At 33.6% G+C, this 26,419-nt stretch overlaps 1 protein-coding gene across 12 annotated transcripts in view; it reads right to left on the reverse strand.

The window, feature by feature from the left end:
* Positions 1-26,419, reverse strand: part of msi2 (musashi homolog 2) — a 92,241-nt gene that overhangs the window by 56,082 nt on the left and 9,740 nt on the right. For all 12 annotated transcript variants that reach the window (NM_001164892.1, XM_085490836.1, XM_085490831.1 and 9 more), the window contains 1 exon segment: positions 5,925-5,973. In NM_001164892.1, the coding sequence (NP_001158364.1) occupies positions 5,925-5,973 (49 nt within the window).

Consider the following 26,419-nt stretch of genomic DNA (forward strand, 5'->3'; position numbering starts at 1 on the left):
CGGGTTTCGGTGTTTTATTTACCTCCAAATTTTCGACTCCACTAAAAATTGCCGACTCATTCTTATTCGAAAATTGCGACCAGTTTTAGTTTTCCCCCAAACGAAAAAAAACCCGATGTGAGCGTTCAAACGGGACCTTCCTCGAAGGCATGAATCCGGGTTTCTGATTGACTGAGAGATTTTTATTTTATTGGTAACGAAAATATATTCTAAATAAACAAAGTTTCAAATAAAAACGAACATAAAAATCTCGGCATGCTGCGTTTCTGAATTGTTGATTATTACTGTACTCAGTAGTGATTATAATAATATACACAAAATAAATTTGTTGAATGGTTATGAAATAAAAATAAAAGTCAACTTAGTTTCATCGTAAGCGAATGATTCCGGTCTCGTATAAACGTTTGATGCTGTGGGATATCCGCCATGTTCTCTTAGGTCAAATAGGTCAAATCGCTAATTAACCAATCAAAAAGCTGGATGATGCCAACGTGTTCAAATTACCATAGCTTATTTAAATATGTTAATGTTATTGAACGCAATGCGGAAGAGATTGATGTTGTAGTACGATATTTTGGCTTGGATTTTGATGCGAAAACGGCATGATTTTTTTTAAATAAAAAAATTAGTTGTTTTTAAAAAATAAACTGGTCATCTGAAGAATAATTTAACATTGTTCACAGTGATAACAGCTCATTCTCGAAAGGAAGCTTACCCGCTCACGCTAGTCACGATAAAAATCATACACGTGTACTCTTGAATAGACAGACGTCAATGACTACGGTAAAACTTAGACTCTATTTTAGCCGGCAGGATTGATTGAAATGTCCGAAAAATGACGCCAAAATACACCTTAAAAGTCCCATTTTATTTTCTTAAATCCCATTTTATTTTTTAATCCAAGGGCGAATTTACGGCAGAATTTGGTCCCTCAAATAAGGGACACGTGAGCTTTGATTCTAACCGGATACATTGCACTGGGTCGGGGAGATAGTTTACTAAACTTCCATGTATCTTTTGTCCAATGGGTACCTGTACTTCGAACATTCGCAAGTTTTCCGAGGTAGTGCGAGACAGCTTTGTCTTTTGACCTATTAGTTTTGTGCTGACCTCTTCTCCGCGTCTTGATGTTTTGTTTTGCTTGTCATAATACTCACTGATTGATGACTTTGTTTAGATTTTGAGTTACAACTCGGCCACGACCTTTGCTTTTACCGTGAAACATGAGGAAGTTTACGTCAATTGACGGACATTGCATTTTTTAAAAACTAATGAAGCACACTGTCTATCATCCCAATTTTTTCATTTGCTGATTTCTATTCTGAAAAATTCGACCGTCCGAAAATGCACCTTAATTTTGACTCTAAAAACACGTCACATTTCTAACAAAAATTATTTAAAACCGGTCGAAATTTTGGAGTTTTTACGGTACTTTAGATATCAGTGTGAAAGCTTATAATTGGTTAATTATGCAAATTAGGTAATTTATATGTACAGATTTTAACCCACAATTATTCAGGTCTGTCTATTGTCCTACAGCATCCATGTACATTCATTGATATGTGATGTTTAGTACCTGAGATATCAGTGTGAAAGTTGGTTAATTATGCAAATTAGGTGATTAATATGCACAAATATTTACTGGAAACTAATTGGGTCTGCATAATTCTAGATTCATTGAAATGTGATGATTAGTACTTTAGATATCAGTAGAAAAGCTGAAAATTAATTATGCAAATTAGGTAATTAATATGCACAATTAGTTACCCTAAAACTAATCAGGTCTCTGCATAGTCCTAAAGGATCTATGTACCAAGTTTCATTGAAATGCGATGATTAGTACTTGAAATACCCGTGGAAAAGCTGAAAATTAACTAATTATGCAAATTAGGTGATTAATATGCACAAATATTTATCGAAAACAATCAATCTCTGCATAGTCCTTGAGTATGTAAGTACCAAGTTTCATTGAAATGTAATGCTAACTACTTATATCAAATGCTGAAAATTAATTAATTATGCAAATTAGGTAATTAATATGTACTGATATTACCATAAAAACTATCAGGTCTGTGCAGTGTCGTATGACATCTATGTACCAAGTTTCATTGAAATGTGATGATTAGTACTCGAGATATCAGTGAAAAAAACGAAAATTGACTAATCATTATGCAAATTAGGTAATTAGTATCCACGGATTATTACCAAAAACTAATCAAAACCTAGCATTAGTTCAGAGCATCTATGTACCAAGTTTCATCAAAATCCAATGAGTGGTTGTTTAGATATCAGTGGAACAGTCATAGAACAGCTAAAAATTAGCTAATTATCATGCAAATTAGGTAATTAACGAGCATGGATTTTTACCAAAACCTAATCAAATCTGCGCATTGGCCCAGAGCATCTATGCACCAAGTTTCATCAAAAACCGATGTATGGTTCTTGAGATAGCAGTGGAACAGTCGGACACACATACACACACACATACACACATACACACATACACACATACACACATACAGACACACTAACTGCAAAGACTCCCATTTTGTGCTTCGCACATGGGAGTCAAAAAGTAATCCATCTTGACATTGAAGAATGTTGACTTTCAATTTCATGTCATTTATATAATTGATCTTCAAATTTAGTGATAGGATGCCAAAGTCACATTTTACAAAAAATTATCATTTTTGACACATTTTTTCAATCATGTCGATCAGGTCTTGTAGGCAATGGGGAAAATTGTATTTAATTGTTACAAAATTAACAGAGAAAAAGAATACATTGAGAAAGGATGTTTTGGTACTTGCTTATTATCAAGATTAACAATATCATACTTTATCCAACAAGGACAATCTAAATCATGCAAATCATAGAGTACAGTGGCATTGTCAAGACAGTTAAAACTGTATTGATCACACTACAGTGCTATTCCTAAGTAATGAGACAATTTACGAGGATCAAGTAGCTCCTTTGGTAAGATGACGCAAAATCCATGTACATTTTTCATATTAAGACACAGACACGTAAATCAAATGCAAGCCATTAACATAAATCCGAGAAAAAAAATCTATTTGGCTATCTCAGGTGGCCTGGAGGAAGTAGATATAAAACTTTTGGTTGGTTGAAATCAGCATTGTAATGAACCAATCCGCTAAGTCAGAAAATGGACATGTGACTGTCAATCAACCAATAAAATCAGTGCCTAACAAGTCATGAGGAATCTCCATTTTGTAAGGCATGTGGATCAACATTGATTGCAAACACTGCAATCAAGATGAAAGCCAGGAACTTGTTAAAGAAACAGCTGCATGTTGCTAACTATCAGTTCTCAATTCAAATCCACATGTGTATAAAAGACAACTAAAGCTGTCTTTTTTTTTTACTCCCAATAAAGGAGCATTGCTGGGGGCTGTGCATCCACCTGTTTTGTTTAATCACTTTGCTCCCCCTCCCATTCTACTTTTCTTTAAATTAACTTGGCCTTGACTTTGAATCAATGTTGGCATGAACAGTTGCAGCAATCAGAATGCAGCAATCTCTGCCGATATTCTCCATGTACTAGTATACATTTTCTTCTTACAGATACCAATCAAAGTATACCTTGTCTGTCCTTCAAAGTAGATGGGGAAAAATGCTACGGGCAATGTCATGACAACAAACCAACCTCAATTCACAAGAAAAATGCCATTAAGATGATCTTAGCATTTGTTTTTTTTATAATTTTTAACTGTGTACGAGTGGTTGAATGAATAAGCACTAAAGTGTTTAACACTGAATTAGATCAAAGCAGTCTTCACACCAAATCGGATAAGGTAGCCCTTTCAACTCAATTCAAAAAGCAATCAGACATTCAATGAAGAGTTCTTTTTTATTTACACACTCCTGCCCTGATCAAAATCTATGTATTTGAGAATTAAAAAAAAAATCCCCAATCACTGTGGTAGTATGCCTACTTCTTGATTTTAAGTATACCTTGGGAACTGATTGCAAGCTGATTTCTCTGAAATCAGACTTGAATAAAATTCCATTGAATTCAGAAATAATGCATTGATAGAATCCACCCGACAAAATTGGTTTTCAGATGAATGTTATTGATTTTAAATTTTTCCAGTATTTCATCATGCACACGATTCAATTGTCACTAACAAAGCAACAGCAACAAAAGTTGCTCTGAATTATGGATTTGTAACTAAAAAAAGAAAGCAAATTATTGTCTGTACAGAAATGAAAACACAAACATAAATGTCACAAAGTTAGTACTGAAATGGTAGTCAAGGAAACATCATGGCCTAGCATTAAAAACTTATCACTGCTACACTTTTAACTAACCAGGGGCAAAAAATATTGGTATATTAGTACGAAAAAATGATTTTAGAACCAAGGTGTTCATTCTGTTCAGTCTTGCAGTATATACAATGGTTTTTTTCCAAGTAATTTGCTTGTCGAGAGAATCTAACGGCTTCAAATATGAACTACATGTTGCCTACACTAGACATATCACAGCTTTATGGCAACAAAACATGCAGGCACCCTTTTTATGCTTATTTCACTTTTTTTTAATCGTGAAGGTCAAGGGCAGTTGGCATTACCAATATATATCGCCTGCACCACAATTCCCTTCATTCTCTCAAATTGAATCATGAATACATGATAAATATTGCTTTATATTGGAACATTTAGCTCTCTAGACGCATCAAATTCGATAAGACATTTGATAAGCCTTTGGGCTTGTTTTTAGATATTGCCATTCTCCTCCTCAGAGTTCATGGAGCATTCTCACCTCCCTGTCGCCTCATCTAAGGGAATCCATGTTGCATGCTAGCCTGAAGGCAATCTGACTATTTGTCACGCCAGGTACGCATCTTGCAGTGCTATATAGATTCATTTCACTTTAGTTTTAAAATGAATAGATGATCCTACACATAAGTGAAAACACTACATTTTCTCACAGTGAAGTCGTGCCTTGATGAAAATCATTTGTTCAAAAAAACCCACGCTGAGTCTATGCAATATAAATGTTAAAGGTCTAAGAAAAACAGGCAGTGGATGTTGTCGCCAATTATACAAATATATTCCTCTCTACAGCTTATTTCTTAGCGATTTTCCGGTGATTGAAGCTTCCAACACATTGTGGGTCCCTTCATCCTTTATGCTAACTCCCAAGCTTCAACAATAGCAATTTCAACATTGAAATATAATGAAAGCAATCACATTTCCATTCTATAATTATGGTAAATTACTCTGAACATAACTAGCTGTACAATTTGAAAAAAAACACAACCTTAGGAGCCCCATGAAAACAACAGTAATGCATTATTTGCCTCCCTAGCTTACAGATTTTTAACAATTTTTGATATCAATAAATTATTGATTTGCAAATTTTCATCCTTTATTTAGAATTTGTGGCCAGCAACTGAGGGAGCTATCAAAGGTATTAACCCATCTGAAAAGAATTGTCTGTATATGTAGACACATTCATAACTGTAATATTGGGATTGACGTTCCAGGAAATCATGTTGAATTCCAACGCATTAACAATCATTTCCGGGATACGATGCTGATCTCAATTAAGCAATTTTTTCTCTCTTCTCGTCCTGTCCATTCCTCCTATTGATTCCATAAATCATAACATTCACACACAGTAATCCTATGCCTGTACAACCTCAGAATGGAACTAATTAGACATTTGTGTAACTTGTTATACTTATTACTTCTAGGAATTTATGTCCATTCATGCAGCTTGTCTGTGATTCGAGTATGTGTCAGACTCACTGAGGGCAGTCCACAACTGACTTATACACTACGAAAATATATCAGACATTTTAAAACCAAAAATTTTGATTTTTTTTCCTTTTCATTACATTTGTTTCGTCAAGTATCAGTCAGTTGGGATCACTAATGATTAAGAATTATAGTATTACCTCTATGCCTGTTAGTCTGTTTATCAAACATGAGCTGTGCTTCTTCTACCTGCAAATTAAAAAAAAAAAAAAAGTTTAGAAACTAATATGTAAAACCAATGATTTAGTGAAGGTAATATATGGATGCTTTTCAAATAGACTAAATATAATACCGTACTGCAAATTATCAACACTGGGGGAAACAAATTTTCATTTTTTGTTAACATGTAAATAGTCATGCATGTACAGCAAGCAGGTATTGTTTGATATAACAAGTTTTTGTAACAAGCAAATGACATAGAAAGATAGAAATTATACAGAAACATATCTAGCTACAGCAAGCTAAAGTCAGTAATCACATGTTGACAAAATAAACAACCATCTATTTTTAAGTGAGTGAGAAAATAAAAATGCATTTATAGTTTGTTAAGGTATTACTATAAAAAAAGGGTAAGCACATTTACAATGCTGGCCTTTCTCATCAGGGAAATGTTCAGGATATTTTTAGTTTTTTCACCATGCCAGTTTTGTGTGGAATATGTACCACCAGTATGCCCATGGAAAAACATGTGTGCAACAACATAAACATAGCGTAGACACACGCAGTATGCAAGTACCACATCCCTAAGGTTTTTAATCACCATTCCTACATCTGTGAAAGCCACTTGAGTTTGCCATACTGAAAAGGCTAATACGGATAAGAGAAACATTCCAACAAGCCTCTTCCAACTTTGCACATTGCAAACATCTTACATGCACATGCTTTGGTTGCGGTTACTATGTGTAACCATGCAATGACATGACCCAAGATCCAGACAGATATTTATTTATGCTAAATGGTAAAGTACAGTAACACCTGGACGGATTTTTATCATTTTTGCTGCCAGTTGGCAAAACTATTAATGAGATTCCCATAACAAGGATTCAGTCCAGAGTTGAAAGAATGGTGATTAATAAAAATAATTCTTCATCCTTGATAATCTCTTAGGCGTAAGCCTTTCTACTGTCTAGCAATATTAAAATTTACATTTCAGAAAAAAGAAAGGACAATATACACAGACAAAGTAAATCATGGAAAAGTAAAAACTTAAGGTTATACTTGATAGACTGTATAGACTGTATAGACTTGGCACATTTAATTTCATTGGGTAAAGTAGTCCAAATTGAAAACCTCTATATTGTCAAAAAGTTTTATGCTAAGGCTAATACAATTTTTCTTTGGAAGCATTTCTTGTTACTCCATGGTGAGTATTAATTACAAGATATAATTTACAACTAATATTTTGTTCAGAGTAATAGCATACAGATACTTGGGGGCAAGAGTTGTGATGAACTTTCCATATATGGAATGTAGAAATCACCATTACATAAAATGATTTTATTTTATCAGCATTTTTTATGGCTTTCCTTAATTTAATAGCATGGACAGGAAAGGACATCAGGAGTAGGATATGCATATTGTGTCAGTTAATCCTCTAGGAATGCACATAGCAGTTTAGATTTGTTCCCTACTAGAGTCATGAACTATTTGTAAACACATGTGTCCCAAATCATCTACCAAATGTTGTCAACACCTTCAGCCAGACAGAATAAAAACACAGACACATATCCACAAACGTGATACCCAGTATATGCGTATAATTGTATTTGAACCATAATGAAACATGTCATCATTTCTATTAGAGATGCACAGATGTATTTATGAATTGTCAACTGCAAACTTTTGTTTGTTTGTTTATCTTTCCTCAAGCAAGATTAGCTATAACATCAGATATTCTAAAACGCCTAAATCGGGTTCACACAGAACTCTGACAGTTTAGATTCTTAAAGAGTTAGGAGGCACTATTGCAGTAACGTCTATTCTAGCTAAAAATTTGGGAAGAAATAGGGTATGTTGCAGTTAACTTGATATGTTGGATATAATGCAAAAACAAGCAAAAAATAAGAATTCAGCTACACATAAACATTAACTGACTTTGCGAACTATTCTGCAGAAATAAACCAGAAATAAACACTAGTAGTTGTTTTTTCTTCAACAAAAAAATATCCAACTTAGATTTGAATTAGGGTAAACACAGATGAAAATCCTAGCAATCTGAAGAACTGCCAAATTAGATTCACCACACTACAGATTTATTCAGACATTTCCATTTTGAGTTAACCTCATGATCGACCTTTTAAAAGTGGACACTGATTCCTCTAATAAAACAGCCATCCAATTTCTACAGGAGGTCAGGGACTTGTCTAAATCCTTCACAAATCATAGACTTTATTAGTCTGTATATCTGAGAAAATCCATCTCAACATTCTTTGACTTGGTTATTGGGTTACTACCGTCCAATACACATGTGAATAAATGCTTTAGTCAAGCTTATTCAAATGAATTTGAAGGCGGAATAATTTTTAACCAAATTCCAGGAAGGCAGGCATTGACGCATTTTTTAAATTCAGGCAGGTTTGGAATCCAAGCAGTGAAACTTTCTTACATGGAGACAATGTTATGTTTCAGGTAATTCAAGCACATACTGATGACAATGATTAATTATTTGCACTATCCTAAAGGGTATACATTACCCAGCTGCACCAAACTAAGGAGTATACATTTTGCATGATATAATAAGACATGAACAAACCTATTAATAAGTTTAATTTTTTAACTTTTGAAGACAATCTGTAAACTAAATATTAAATGTGTATAACACAGCCCAATTTTGGGGGCATGTTATAATTGGTTCAAAAATAAGAACTTTTTACAACAGAGTAATTGATTGAATTTTGTTAACAGTTACTTAAGTCTATTTTGAATTAAGTGGGTTCTGAAGCCGATAGTTTTGAAAGTCATCTTTTATGAGTGCAACAATTTTTAAAGTTTCTATTAAAAAAGAGAGCAGAATATGCTTTTTTAGAACAATAAAAGAAACTAGAAAATAAACTGGAAGTACTAGAATTTACTATTGTATAGTTATTGGGTGTGCAGTTCTCACAAATCCTTTCAATGTAGGTCACAGTACAATAGAGGTCTTGACATAGTTGGCTGTTCTTGTCAATTATCCATAAAATCTTTTCACAAACCTTAATGTTCTGCAGTTATTAAATTTTATGCCCACTGTTCATTGGTTGTCAAAAACAGAAAATGCTCATGAATTCAATTGATGGACTCGAGAAATGCTCTGTTTAATTTGCAGGATTTGGCAAACATGAAGCTTTTATTGCCATAAAAGAGAAATTATGCAAATTACAAAAATGTCATTCTCTTGTAAGTAGTTGATATTTCGCCAGCAGCAGCTCTCGTTCACGAGTTCAAGAAAAAGAAAGAATATTTTACAACAAATCAAAGCATTTTGCATTAATTTGCTTAAGATAGAACAGTCATTTAATCTATGGTTATTTTGATAAATAGTATTGGAAAGTGACAACAATTCCCCATTCATTCAAGAGGAAGAGAAAGGAAATCTTTGAAGATGATTACAACCATTATTTGATTAGTTTCTAGTATTCTACCTGTGTCAAATTCATTTAATTTTTAAGAAATGGTGATGGATGATGTTGCACTAGTATAAAGTTACGATGCTCCATGCCCTCTTAAACTATCACTCATGCTTCCTTTCTCATCTTGCATGTTGTTTCAAAATTCCCTTCACACACACCGTACACAAATGATAATTAGTCTATAACAAGCTTGTATTGTTTAATTTAACAGAGGGTCACTGATGCAGGAAGTATGTCAACATCCTATCATTCACAAGGTAAATTTTCTAAGTAATATACAGTATGAAAAATTGTTTGATGACATTACATCTATGGATAATCAAAATGAAGATGTGATAAAACCAGAAATGCAACGATCATCTCAGTGACTGTAATTTTAAGTTCAATGGCAAATTGTGAATTCTACTTATTAGAAATAATGTGTATGAATTAGTTATCTCCCACCATTATTACATCATGAGGACAATGACTATTTATTTATTCTCAGATTTCCCCCTTTTTTGTAATCTATGCATTGTCTGAAAAAACATTAACCATTATTTTTTTACAGCAAGATTTTATTCTCTGCATTTTACCTCCTTAGGAGATAGACAATATGTTGACTATATTTTAAATGCAAGGCAGAGGAAATATTCCGGCTATTAAGACTTCACCCCTAAAGTTGAATTCCCGGCAGCTATGATGCATCTTATACAAGTAATGAAACCATGTAGGTAAAGCTGTAAAGCTGTCCATCTAAATTACAACTATGCCATATACTCTGTCGATGGATTGGATGAAGTGATAGCAGATATCACAGCTACTGGCTTCCTCCAACTATGCAAACCAATTGTCCAATTTCACACTATTTGTTTCGCAGAGATTATTTATTCAAAGCTGTGAATTGATACCTAATAATTTCAAATGCCTTATCTGAAGCAAAAGTGCATCTTCTACTCCCACACTATCTATAGCTTGTAGATTACCTAGCTGGAGATGGTCTCACTAAGTCTCAAATGACAATTTAGATTCTTTACTTAGCTCCAGGTTAAAAATACACAATTACTTAAGGAATCTATGACCTCTCAAAGCTACTGCAGGATTTCATTCTGCAATTTTTATATTATATCATTAATAATATATTCTGCCAGTGTGAATTTTCCTCAGTAGAAATTAATGTACGCCAGCAAATGTCAAGAAGTATCGGTCCTTATTAAATTCAACCCACAAATGACATTTAAATAAATAATCTATACACATTTAAATACACAGTGTATACATATTTTATGGAAGGTAGTATTTTAAGAAATTTGAGGAGATACGACGGGATACAACTAATAGCATGTGCAAATAGGTCTGCAGGGAGTTTAATGCCACATTCGAAAAAAAAAAGTGTTATTACATTTTACACATGAAAATAGATTTGGTTTTGTCATTACAAAATCAGAAATACTCTACACATTGTCTTTTTGACAACACACATATGCTCTGTCACATCTATTATTATAACAGACAGAATAAATATGAAATACACTAAATATTTCTACATTGTTAAGGTATTTACTTCCCTTCCAGTAAACAATATTTATTAAAAATAATTGAATGTTCCATGCTGTTATGGTGACAATACAAGACACAAATATTTGTTTAGAACAATTAACTTCAAATATTTATGTATTGTATAACAGGAAAAAAAATGGACAAAAATAGAATACCATTTTTATTGCTGTCTATCATTTGTGGAGTTATAAAGAAGTGCAGTCATCCATATTAAGAAATAGACTCAAACAATAGATGAAAAATACAGACTGATATCTGAATAAATAATTAAATACATTTAAAATGCATACATAAATGCACCTTTGGCAAAATTCCTAAATGCAGTCCTAATTATGACTTTGGGCTTTTTGCTAACAGCGTGCATAGGGGGATCCACATTTCTTAAAATATGTAAGTATGGTAGCCAATACAAGTTTGTTATAAGCCAAACAAAATCAAGGTGATATTAAATGTGAATGGTTAAACACATATGAAAGTATAAAGTGTGATTGGTCAATGAACTGACTTGTTTTGCACAAGGTAATAGAATTTGAATTAAGAACTAGACATGTGTTAGCATGATTCTTCACAATATGAAATACTAGGTCATTAACAGTAAATATTGAATTCTAGCTGTGTTATTAAAAGTAGCCAGAAATATCCCGATTTGATATGTGGATTAGGTTTCATAAAATACCAGCACAACTCAATCTACATACCAACCACCTAAAATAGCCATATTGAGATGGGATTAAAAATACGCCACTCTATATTGAAATAAATCCAAGAGAGCAATACTCAGATGAAGGAAAACCTTTAAAATGACATACTTCTGCTACATGATAAACAATATGTTTTGAACTGACCAAATAAGGTATGCAGATATATAAACTAAATAAAGTACATGATGTCTATTATCACTTTCCTGTGAATGGTTATTTAAATTTTCAGTTTTAAATGGATGTGGTACATCAACCAAATACACAATAACAAATCTCAACAGCTCAAATAAACACACTGAACTAAATGTACAGTGTCTAAGGAATCCCTGTGTTTAAATAGTCTCCCAAGAAATAAAACAACTGGGCTGGATGTCAGCTAGGACAGCTGGTTAGCAGTAGGTAGCAATAACAACTACGTACATCCGGTAACTGGTTCAACTAAGGGTCTTTTACAAGCACATATGGAAATTGAGCAGTTTTTACTTGTAGACACAATGACCAATGTTTGGTCTCTTACATAATGTATGTGTAAAATTTAATGATTTAGTACAGCAGGTTACCAAACCCATTAACCTTATTGTTATTTCAATTACTAGATTGGTCTTACTTGTGCTTTCAACAAGAAATTGCCTCATTTAAGAAACAGAAAGCCATACCATTAAAAGAATTATACTTGAAATTAGGAAAAGCCAAAGCCTTCTCTTAGAAACTGGACATTTAAAAAAAACATGCATTCATAAACAATAATTAAATTTGCTTTTTATCTGTTGCTTGTATTTTGACAGGAAAGCAAAAAGACTTTGCCTATAAATATGTATGTATACTGTACTCTCCCAACTAAGCAGCTATGCTTGACTAAGCACCCATCCCCCATTTTGGTTGTATTTCTATTTTTGGGTTAACATGTGGCCAAGTGCTTATCCCCTTCAAAATGCCCCACGAAACCTGGTCTTTGATAATTTTTTTACTTTTCAGAAATACTGATACTCGATTATATATGTAATACAGCGTGGATATCGATCACTGTAAATATGTTGTGAATGCGTAGACCATGATAACCGTGCATAACCTTTTAACTGTGAAAGGTGGTAAATACTTCATTCCCTATTCAGTTTACCTTTAAAAATTGCTAATTACCAGTTGTTTTCAAAAAAATAATGCCATTTTTTTGGCAAAACTAATTCTAACAGAACGTGTTTGCATTGGTACAACACAGCCTTCTGATTGGTTAATAATAGACTTGGTCTATTAGGTCAAAGGACGTTGTTGCAGGTCAAATTATGCAAGAAAACATGGTAAAAACTGCTTATATATCGAGAGTTTGTGTACAGTAATTCAACACATTCGACAATGAAGATACTTTCGAAGCTACAACTATGACTGTGTGTACAACCAGTTGTACTTTCCTTCAAATTTGAAAATGTTAGACATAATAGGAATAATGGTAAACCTATGAAATACTACAACACAAACGGCAAACTGGCCAATATTAAAGGCATGAAACAATATTAGGCATTGCATCTTGAAGTAGACTTGAATATTCCTATGCAACAGACTAAAACATTTCTACAGTTTGATTTATAGCAAATATATTTGATAGCATAGTCTTGCACAATCAAAAACGAGTATGCACATAGCACACAAATAAGCAAAGGATCGGTTCTTCTAAACACTGGCGATTTGCAAATGAAATTGCCTTGAGTACAGCACACAAAGTACACTCAACATTCCTAAAATGAATGTACAATTTAACGACAATTTTAACTAAATACGCAGGCTTTTTGCAGCCTATTCATCTCTTTAATCGAGTTTTTTCCTATACCTCCTCATGTTACCTATTCTTGACAGAATCATATTTCTCCACTTCATCTACGAACACTAAATCTGTTTCTCCTAAAGAGGGATTTCAACTTAAAGAGCAAAAACGCATTTCAGTGTGAATAATTCATGGTTATAATATATTACTAAGCCAAGATGCATTGCTAGAAATTTGAAATACACTGCCAGAGCTCCATAACACTCAGTCAACTGAACCTTTAATTCAGCAGTAAGATACAGATTTTTGATACAGGGTAAAAAAGTAGCTAGGGACCAAACAGATTTAAGATACAAGGTAAAACAAAAGCTAGGAACAAATTAAATTGATGTGTCAAATAAACAGAGAAAGCAAAACAAAACTAGTGATGAAAATATAGGTAAGCAAGGTGGGTGTAGAATAGATTAATCTCAATTCTATTAACAGATGACTAAAGTGATTACTTTTATTACCTTGCACTTCATTGACACAGTCAGAATATCAAACACACACACACACATACATACATCAGTCCAGGCAATTTAAACCCTTTTTGTTGTTATGTGATATAAGCTTAATGTATTTTAGTTGGCATTCAAATTAAAACTCCAAATATTACTCTTACAATAAGTACAGGTATTAGACGTCAACTGCTACTTCCAACTGAAGAATTCACAGCTTTTTTGGGAGGATTAATACAATTTTTATACTTAAATATGCCCAGCCATCTGGGAAAAAATAAACGCACTAAATATGGAAATTATCTGTGGATGTCATATTTTTTAGAGTGATTTCTCCTTATAAACTACTACCATGATATAAATATAAACTGACTGTCATCTCATACCTCCCTAGAAATAAGATTTACAGAGCAAAGCAGCTTATCAGAGGGAGAGATTTATTGATGTAGAGAAAAGTTTATCTGATCATGCCTAATCCATTCCATATTCAGATGAATGATGAAATCTCATTGAGTTTTGTTTGACAATCACAAACAGGGATATGGCTTGCACACACTAAGATATAAATGAAGCCCATGACATCATTCTCAATAACAATGATTTATGATCGCGTGTCATCAATTTCATCAGCCTGATGTGTGAAAACATTGAACTGCTGGCTTCTAATGATTATTCACGGTGTCCAAATAGAATAGCAAGAAATTTATTGCAAAGCATGCTCAATCTAGTCTTGGCACATACTAATTGGACAAAATGCATTGACATGATATCCATTTGTTTTTCTAATATAAATGACAAATAATCTATGGTTATTTTATTTTTCTATGTCCAAGTGATAAGAATCAAGTTTCTCAAACTATGAAAGTCATTACACCAAAGTAACCATGGCTTGAGTGCATATTACCCAATTTTATGCAAAGAAGGATACTCCATACTCAAGTGCAAGATATTTGTAAAGACTCCACAAACATAAAACTGAATTCTTATTGAAGGAATAATGTCCTTGCATTAACAGTGTCCATTGATACGTTGTAACAAACCTCCCAACTATTGTAACAAATTATCACAAGTGCTTACTAACATACTTCTTCCATTCTCAGTTTCCTTTTACATTGACTGACCTTTTCACACAAGAGGTGAAAGCAAGCCAGTCATCCTTTGATTGAAATGCTCAGCTTTGAATACAAGATAATGAACATCTAAAAATCGAGCAACAGTGAAGGTAGCTAACTAAACCTGCATAAAAGGATGCGCCAAAGAGATAAGAATTTGTTCAATAAATCGACTTTTTACTACGTAGGCAAGGTGACACAGGTACAAAAGAATTAGCATCAGTGAGCTTTGCCATTGAACAATATAATCACACGAAAGATCAACATTCGCAATGATAACTTTCTCCATTGCAGTTAAACAGGAAATTTCTTCTCTGTTGTAAAGCCGCAGATTAATCTACTCCAAATATCTTGCATCAGATGACATTTCATTTTACACGAGTATACAACAATGAAAGCTCATATTTCTTTTTCTGCCTTTGCAAATTAAATTTTGTATCAACAGCATTGCTCAATAACATGAAGCAACAGTATCTAGGGGTATTAAAACACAACCACAATAAGTAATATCCTGTTTTAAACTGACACCTCAAAAGAAAAGCCTGACACTAAAGATGTAATGGAGATCTGAATAAATAAACTGTGACAAATACTAAGCAGAATGAGACTAGTACATTATTCTAGGCTTGGTGAAAATTTTCATTGCAAGGAATCCTCACGATATGATGGTTTATATTGTAAGAGAAAAGTCGATACGACTTCCCAGTTTTAATTAAAGAGCTCAGTAAAATGTTCACTGCAATAAATATTCACAAATTTTCTTACAGTGAAAGTGTTAACAGTAACATAAATGGAGCAAAAAATAGTGTTCAATACTGTGGATTGATTTATTTTGCTAATTGTTGAAATTTGGGGGAAATATTGATAACTGGCAGAGAAAATAGACCAGTTTGTGCAAAGCACCTTAAAACAAGGCAAGAGCTCAAAAACATTGGCCTGTACTATGAAAAGCTAGTCTGTGCTACATATGACTTGTTTTTAAGTATGGACAAACAAAGTGTGTGCAAACAACTAGCTCTCACTAAGCACCCTCTGGGATGACATTTAGCAAGAAAATATTGTGAACATTGCACAGTTAAATATTGTGCAACATGTTCTTTCTGCATGTGCATTGTATTCATGGAATAAAACATAAAATAAGGTTGGTCATTGGTTCGTCTACTGTAGAAACCTAACTGTAGCATAGACACTTGGTCAAGCCGATATGCAAACATACGGCATTAGCTTTAGCCTTTAAACTTTATTAGAATCTAGTCTTAACATCGCTAATTTTTCACTACAGTTCTTTAGGTTTTTAGTCATAATCAATGTTGTTCGTGAAAATTGAACAGATAACATACTGTAATATTAATTTAATCAGAATTGAAAAAAAACAACAACTTTACCTTCAACAGGGGGCAATAAATGAAAGTTGCCTTAAAAATTCTCCCAAAGATTCACACAGGCAGCTCATTATCAAGCAAAACTGTGCTTCCAAGTCCCTTTATATTCATGTTAGGGCTTCATATCCCTCAGGCCAAGGAAATCACAATTCTAGATGCCTTCCGACCACTTTCATTTTACAATTTAGTAATATTCTATAAATTCAGTTGATGTGCACTTTACTTCAAATAAGGCAATCATTGCAGTACATCACAGAACAGTGATTTCAGAATATGGTTAAGAAGTCCCATTTTCAAATTCTAATTTAAATCTTCTAATAATATACATCTTCAAGTTGTGTGTGCTGTGCTGTTATTTCATTTCACACAGTACCACACACACCCAAGCAGACAGTCTTACTCCAGCCACTAAAACTTCATCAACAATGCAAGTCATTTTTTTTAATGTTCCCTTAGAGGGTTGTTCCATTACATCAAAGGGGTGGTTAAATTCCACTTACAACTCTGGCTCAAGGGACTGATTCAACTTGAGATAGGACATGATCCGAATTTAATGGACTAAATAAACATTTTATGCAGATTGAGAGATAATTAAATAATTGAAATTGGATGCATCTTATTGAGAATATTCTTCATTTTACTGAAAACATTCGGGGGTGGGGGGAATGTCAACTTGCATCTATATTTGATAGACTGTATAAACTATATCAATCGTTATACATGTAGTGGATATCATACACATTAAGTAATAATCATGTACAGTACCAACTTTACATGGGAATTTGATAATTATTCTAGAAAGCCATGAGTACACTAGTAGTGTACTGTACTTGTTATCCCTTTAATCCTACTTTGACAACAGTACCACAGTGAAGTACTGAATATGAATTGCTAGTTATTAACCACATTGCTATGATTATTAAGGACTTCATTGTAAATAATTAAAAAAAGTATCACTATAATTTGCTATTATGTGTGATTTACTGTGAAACAATTGCATTCACTGGCATTTAATTTAATTATTTTGCGGCTTTTAGCAATAACAATAGGTTTTAGGTTCATGACCCTGGAGGACAATGAGTTTTAATCTTTTTTTCTTTTTTCATGTGGATTTAATTTAGTGGATTTTACTCAATGGAGAAAATAGCAGAATTGGAAACCAGAGAATAATTAATGCAAAGAATTGTTCCCACTTGATTTATTATCACAAGCTCTGTTACTTTTCTGAGAGAGACTTATTTTTTTAAGCGAAACATGGCTGGATATGCTTTCCTGGTCAGCAATTGTAAATCTGCCAAAGACTAAACAACTTGAAACTATATTCTTGTAGCCATACCAATCTCAGGACAGTTCTGTTTCTTCAAGTTGCCACACACTTTTAACCCTCTTCAATATAAAATTAGTACCCTGTTGGCGACTCCTGTTTCTAAGGAGCTGCTCACCACAAAACAGTCTTTCAAAATTGAATACATACAATGAACCAACATCGACAAAGAAGCAGGTCTGACATAAAATTAATTGATAGGAAACATTACGGGGGCTTTGACCCATTATAACGCATTCACATTTGTTGCTCTCCAACTAAACAATGCCTGGCTATCACTAAACAGTATTCAGTATCTCGATTTACTTAAGCCTTATGGTCAGAATGCATTCTGAATCTGTTCACTTGTTTACTTCCCTAGTGATGTTGTTTTTCATAGCTTTAAATTGTATATCTATTGATCATACATGTGAATCAATGAAGAACAGCTTTCTGGGTAAATTTGCCTCCACCCGATGACCTGTCACCTATCCTATAACCTGCAACAAACTAATTCCCGGTGCATATGAACATTTACATATCTAACCATGCGTTTTATTGCCCTATTTCACACACATTATCCTGGCACTCATTCTACATGTAAAATAGTGGTTTTTTTTTAATATTAAAAATATATATATATGCAAACTAGGATTATAATCTTGTTAAATACAAGATAAAAAAAATAGTGGATTTTAAATACTGCCAGCAACTTTTATTTGACCATGTGGCAGAAATCATCTGGCAAAACCAAACTGCTTTTTTCACAATACCATACTGCCACACGTCCACACTAGAGTAATTTTAATACGAGGTAGTATCAACCCTAAAAACATTCACTTTCAACAAAGAGAACACCTACAACAGATTCAAAATAAATCTCATAGTAGCTTGGTGGGAAAGAATAAGAGTCTCAAATTACACTATGAATTGGACATTACTGTTAACAACTCTAACACAAGCCAGTCCTAGAAAGGTCACACTAGCATGCCAAGCAGACAAAGTCAAACAAACTTAATGGCAGACATATTGAAATGGTGGCCCGACTTTTATGTGCAAATAATATTCTAAAAATAAATGTTCTTGAATCCAGTCAATTTTAACTAATAAAAAAGAAACAACACAATAAACTGCACACAGAATTATAGATTGAAAGGGGATGTGAAACTAGAGATATTATTACACCATACAAAATGGCAGCTAGTTCACCTCGCACAATAAAATTCTATGTTCTCTGTAAATGCAGTAGAATGTGATTTTTGTTCAAAATTTACTAAATATCCTAAGATGAATTAGTAAAAATTACATTATGATGTACATGGGAAACTGTGGTTATTTCTTGTTTTATGTTCTAAATTATTACATTAACTGACACTTGAAAAAATCCAGAGAGGAGTGGAGAAGATATCAGGGTGAATTGGATTTTTATTGAGAAAAGTTCATTATCATGGAATGTGGAATCTCATAATCTGTCAATATAATTTCCACACAAACTAATCAACTCACCATTTTCATTTGCAGGCAAACCTAATTTCTCACTTTCACAAAGTGTTCAAAATGCTAAAACCAACCTTAACATCATATATGCAGGATGAAGCATGCTACAGTGATGAATTTGATTGGCTAATTGCAATGTGATGACAAAGTGTAATATTCAAGTCAGAGCTCTAATAAACAAGCTTCTCTGGGCAACAATTTCCGACTAGCTATGAATAAAATTATGACACTGATGCTACCCCCTGACCTGTACTATGAAATCTCTGGTGTGTGTTAAGAAAGCAGTAAACAAACATATGGTTTTTAGACAACTCATCCCTTATTCCAATCTCCCTTTATTGTACTCTTATTAAAAGCAAGTGCTATCGAGTGGAAGTTAATTCCAGATTACTTTCCTGTGGAGTGCTTCTCACCTAGCACGGATCAAATTCTCACATGACCTCTCTGGCCAGTTGCTAGAACAAGCGCTTTATTATTGCCAGCTAAAGTACATCACTTTGTTAAATTTCGAATAAAAACTATTAAGAAACTTTACTATGTACCATATTTGATCGATTAGAAGCACATCTTCAATAGAAATGCATTAAAAACAAAAATTGGATTATTTTATTATATACTGGATTATTAAAACACAACTTGATTTGATCATTGACACACATTTGTCACTTACATACATACATTGTGTATTAAGTGAGTGTGTAACAAATAATAAGGAATATACAGAATTATGAATTCTGTTAATTACATACAACTATTGTAAATTTAGTAGGGGGGGGGGAATATTTTTTTTTCCTATCGCTATCCATAGTGAGGGCTTTCAGCCCTGGAACTATCCATAACAGACAGGTTTTGTTCTTCTCAAGTGATCCAAAATATTACAAACATCCAGACAATTCTTATCAAGTATACTGCATGAAGCAATTTCATGGTATTTGTATACAGAAACATGAACACAGTCGCTAAACATTGCACCATACTGTGATACTACAAAAGTCAAATTGTAAACTCAGTATTTGTTTCACAGAGTATGCAATGTGTAGTAGACAACGGCTGTACAGTATTAAATAATACAGTTTCATCAGCTTTTAACTAATTGAAAATTAGCAGGCTACAAACACCAGTAGCATGGAACACAAAATCAAGAAGATTGATGTAATTTTGTCATTTATTGCAAAACAGGTTAATCTACCTTATTACCATATCTAGATTAGAGTTGTCAGATAAACAATGATTTATAAGTAAAATTAAAAATATATAATAGCAACCTAGAAATTATAAAAAATAATGGCCAATTAGAACTCTTTAAAACCAAGTCCATTCTTAAATATTCAGTTTTGCACTTAAATCAAACAATACCCCATAACATATCGTTATAGAATATAACAAAACAACAAAATGGTTTGACACCATGTTGTATAACTAACATGTATCAGTGATCAATTTGGGCAGAAATCTTCTTGGTGACTGATAAAGCACGACCTAGGATTTGTTTCTATGGAGACTTGTTTTTCTGTTAATAATTACATAAATTTCTGTGTACATCACTTTCATGGAAAAGAAAAATTAACTGTTTGAATAAAAGGTTTTATTTTTAATACAGTATGTTACCTTATAATCCTTATTAAATATTAATGTACTAGATGATAATTATCGACCAATCAGAATGCTGATATATTAAAGGTCATCTGAATAACTAATTCAGCCCCAACACGTGTGTATTAACTGCACCAATTATTTTTCAGAAAATAGCTGAATGTGAAATTGAAAAACATCACCCAGAACAATTCACCAATTAGCTCTGCTTCATCTACTATGCTTCGGTCTGAAGCCTATTTCACTCAGGAGACCTCCACTAATTCTAAAATATAGCAAATTTATAATACTTCCAGGATTATGAAATAAAGTAACAGTGCATTGTAACAGGAGATAAAATCATTGAGTTCTAAACAGTAAAAATGGCACTCCTACAAGGATGTAATTCTACCCAAAAATTAAAGCGGTTGAGACATAATAAAACTGTTATAGAATAATCAGTTTCCAGATCCTCACTACCTCTCAGCAATCAGGACTTTGAGCAAACTAACAGATACAGGATATGTTTAATGTTACTAGCCCTGAAAGCATTAGTGACATGCTGCCAGAAAAATAAATACAAATGGACTTTTATCATGACATTGACATGTCTCGCCAGGGCTGCTGAGAACCCATTGAGCCAGTAAGTGATGGACAAGCAAGCCAATTCACAAATTGATAAAGATCTTTCTGAGCTCTATCAGTAAATGGACTTCCTTTTGAACTTGCATCCATCTTATTCTCATTTCAACATCATCTATCTTCATCATCATCTCATTTGGTTTCTAGAGAACAGCTTCATCAATTCAAAGGCCAACACTATTCACATTTACTTACAGCTGTGACAAGAACACTAATGAACAAACAAAACTTCAACAAGAATTCTCAGTAGCTCCATTACAAACAAATGAGATATTGGATGTTATACTGTTTCTTGCATTGCATAATGGGTAAAGAGGACATACTAGTATTTAAAATACTATGCCATGGATTGCACCAGTGCATAATGAGAAATGCAATTTGAATTGCCCACTCATTTACCTGCAGACATTGAAGGAAAGTGTTAATCCTGCATGCTTACGTATTATGTAAATTATTGTCTATCTTGCGAAGACATTGTTCCTCACCAACAGTTGAGATTAACGGTTTTATTTTGGATAAATCTCTGTTCGGTAGTCATGGCAGTTTTAAATGAATATCATGGTTAAATCTTTCTATAGTAGTAAGTGACATTCATGATAAAATTATGATGCATTTTGATGTTGAAACAAGTGATTTCACAGATCACTTTGTGCAATTTGAGCACTAAAATTTAGTTGCTACATCTTTCCTTCCAAAATTTATGCATACTCAGGTTAATATCGATATCTTGCAAGACACTGTTTTAGACACTTAACTGACTGAATAACCAAGGAGTTTGAAACATGCCAGAACATCAAATATGGTAATTACTATTACAAATTTGTGCAGTTACATGCTAAATATGCCTACATACAAGTCCCAATTTAGTATTGAGAGAATGTCAAATTCTTAATTTCAGGGATTGCGTTAACCCCCACATTTTGCTTTCCGGACTCCAATTATTGAAGAGGAACCCAGTTCTGCAGGTAAGTTAGGGTCCAATCTCTAATAAAGTTATCCAGGGTCAAATTTCAATTTCTTAAAAGTGGGACTCATCTTGCTGAGACACTAGCACAAACCCTGAATTTGCATCTTTCTAGCACTAATCTAGCTTCAAATTAAGACATGAATGAACAAGTTCATATCTACAAAAACTAGTAGTGAAATGTACTATGACATAAAAGAATAAGCATGTCACAACAGGCAAATTGATAGAAAGAACAGTCCCATGACAAGTGTAATCAAACCCAACTTGTTAAACACAATGTTCAAAATATATTGAACATACATGATATACATGTTCAAAAAAAATTTGTTTCTGGAAAACAAAATTATATTTATAAGAAACTTTCAGCATTCAATAAAAAGACAGCTTTCCTTCTTTGAAACCAAAAGAAAATCCCTACTTGACTAAGTAAAGCAGTGTTTTTATCAACTGACAAGTTCTCTGTATTGATATTGCCTATTATAGATTGTGGTGTAAAAGCTTCAACAAGCTTTACCACAATGTCAGTCAGCAAAACTCCTCTCACGAGAGGGTGTGCCCCCAAAACAACACTCCAACCACATCTTTTCAAGTCTTTCACTGAACACCTTCAATACCTTTATTTATTTTAAAAGCTTTTCATTATTATCTACCTTGTATAAAGCTCTGTGAATGCAAATGAATGTTATGCTGTGTTGTGGTGTGGTCAAACATGGTTTAACTTTACACAGCAGTTTTAATGAAAACATAACTGCCCAACCATTTTAATTAATTTTAAAACAGAATGCCGCCAAGCAACAAATATTGCTGTAAAAATTACAGAATCAGGCAGGTTAAATCCACCTGACAAATTGTTGAAAATTTTTTTTTTTTCATCTGATTGTCAGACTTTTATTAACACCGGCACTCTGTATGCTGGCTGGAACAAGAATGTCGAGACATGTGACACAGACAACCTTCCAACCAGAGGTGAACAAATTTCAGTTTCTCATCAGACTAATTAGTGATCAACTAATTATACTATCTTGTATTATATGACCTTTAACTTCTCTACCTGCTGGTCGGCAAGACTGCATGTACAACGGATCCAAGTATGTTAGCTATGGTAATTAACTGATAGAACTTAGAGTTACCGAATTGATCCTCTAAGGCGCTATAGCACGTCCGTGTTAAATATTAAAGAGTTGAACTTTAGATGATTTGGCTTGCAGGAATTTTGAGTTGTGGTTATCATGAAACACTTTTTGACAGCCTGAAAACTACAAGTTCATTTAGGTGCATGGAAAAAATTTGAGATAAAAATAAAATAGTCTGATGCCCAAGAGGTGCCTAATTGGAAAACTGGCTGCAAATAATAGGAAGACTAAAGAGGGTGTGGTCACAAAGCATGAATGTCACACATTCAGTTCACCTCACCCCTTTTATCATGTCCCTTTTTATGGTTTTAGCATCCTGGGCGAGTTTGATAAGGTAAATATACATAACTTCTCTGGAAAACTTGGGGGGGGGGGGGGGTATCTTTGTTATGAACCAAATCTTATGCATAATATGAAACAATTTAATCACATAATGGAATTACATCTATGACGACGAAGCATAATGGAGTTTCTATAAATATGGAAAAAAAAATCACAGCCTGAAGAAATAATAGACATTACACTAGAGGAAAGGTACATAATTGTGATGGTGAATAGATGCATGTAAGAAATCCATTCTTTTATTGCAGAGAAGTACTTGAGGCGACAGGTGAGACTGTAGTCTAACAAGTACATGAGAACATTAGACGCTTTTGGGGACAAGGGAACGCCAGTAATAGGCTTCGGCTACTACTTGAATCAGGGCAGCACTGCGCCACCTTACAGTGTAAAGCCACTTCAATAAATAAGACATGTACATGGAAACCTAATCTCGTAATGAACACCACAAGATGTTTAAAAAAAACAAGTTGGATTTAATATTAGGCATTATGTTGGGGATGTGCAACAATGTGCTTCTTCTCAACACCACCTTAACCCCTCTCCCTTTCTCTCTCTTCTGCTAAATATTACATTTATATATAGGCCCCATTTCTGATTACTGACCAGATACTCAATTCTACTGAACTTTCTCACCACCCATAAAAATGCTAATATACGGTAATCCCCAATTTTAATTTTCGAGCACATGAACAAAAATATATCAAAGAATGGGTATGATGCATGATGGGAACCGTGATTAAATATGCAAGATAAACCATCATGGAAGGGTTTTCTCAAAGTATGGCAGAATACAAGGGAGGTCAGAGGTCAAACAGAAGCATTTTACAACAGATGGATTCTATTATTTCAAAACAAATAAGAAGGGATGTGAAAAGCACATCTATTTGCAGACTTACACAATCAGAGCTAAAATTGGCACTGAAAAGATTCCAAACACTGAGGAATTTGATTTAATAACATGTTATTAACAGTAACGGAATGGCCAGCTGTGGTTTGGGTCAGTAGCATACTGAAGCTGAATTTGCGCACGAAACCACGTTCAATTGCAAATTACCTAGCCTATTATACATATTTGAATAGAAAACTCAAACTGTAATCTAACTGGTTTAATATATTACCTGTTAATGAACAGAAGGAAACTTGTTTTAATAAGATAATAAAAATTATGTCAAAATAAAATTAACTCCTTACAAGAATTACTGATTTATATTTTGAAGATTTGGAAGAAATACAAGGTCCATTTAATGACTTATTTGAACTTGATTGCAATTTGGATAGATCATCAGCTGCATGATTGAAGTTGTGCCGACTTTAGCACTAATCAACCATTTATCGGTCCTACCTGCCTGGCTTGTCGTCAGTATGATGACTCATACTGTTATATAAAGAACAGTTTATGCAAATTGAAATTGTGACCTATAAGTTGGGTATGGACACTGTACTCTCTGCCTGCTTAAAGATGCGAGAATGGAAAGAGGCTTTGCCACTGAAATGTACACAGAAAAGGGGCTGACATGCTGTAAATTAGCAATTGTATTTTATGCATTACCGGAGGTGAGAAGAAAAGGGAATTCACACTACAACTGGCTGTCATTTCAATAAAGTCACTGACCGCATGCCTGAAACATTTGAATAACAGTGTTCTATACAAGTGAGCAGGCCTGGTAATTTCAAATTCCTTGACATTTACACAAGAGAATATTCCCACTTTTTCACAGGTTGAATAAAATAATATCACACAATTTAAATAATTCAGATTGAAGTTGAATATGAATATAACCCATTCTATAATATAATGATCTAAGTTGTCTAAGTTGAGGGTCTTGCATGTACAATTTCACATATAGGCAGTTATTTGGGGGGGCGGTGTTTACTGGGGATAAAACATGCCCCTCCCTCAAATCAGTAGACTAGTAAAAAGCTCTTTGTTGCGCATCTTAACATCAAGACTTGAGCAGAGCATGTTTCTTAAATTACTGCATGAAGTTGAAAATAATTCAACGGAATTAAAGGGTGCGGTTATGAGAAAATAGGCTTATAATATTCAAACACACACCTTAGACATTAAATTTTATTTGATTCTACTTTGATAGGTTAATACCTCTTGATAGTAAAATCTTGGATGGGTACTTTTTTGATTCAAATATGCTTCCATCAATGAAGCACATAGAATTTCAGGAATGTCTTATTTCATGCTGGTAATCATGGCAAGAGACTGACATACAGAGACAATATTATACCAGCAAAAATAGCCAACAGGGATCACTAATAGTGGAAAATCACTGACCCCAACAACGGCTACAGTAGATAAAATAACCTGCTACTACTAATTAAAGAAAGCGAACACCCTTGTTAGTTCAGCCATATTTTAAACCTTTTCTCAAGTATTTGCCGCTTTTAGCTAGTTCTCTCTGCAAGTATTAATATCCAGATACAGTTTCAATATCAAATACATAAGCTTCTTTGGAATTTCAACCAGCTATTTGATGCTACATCAAGTACTATAATCTCAACAAATGTGAGCATTTATTTCAATACATTCCTGTTTCCAAATAGCTACTTTTTCTGTTCATATTTGAAG

The sequence above is a fragment of the Saccoglossus kowalevskii genome, chromosome 16 (assembly GCF_978046115.1).
Source record: "Saccoglossus kowalevskii chromosome 16, keSacKowa6.1, whole genome shotgun sequence".
Taxonomy (NCBI): domain Eukaryota; kingdom Metazoa; phylum Hemichordata; class Enteropneusta; family Harrimaniidae; genus Saccoglossus; species Saccoglossus kowalevskii.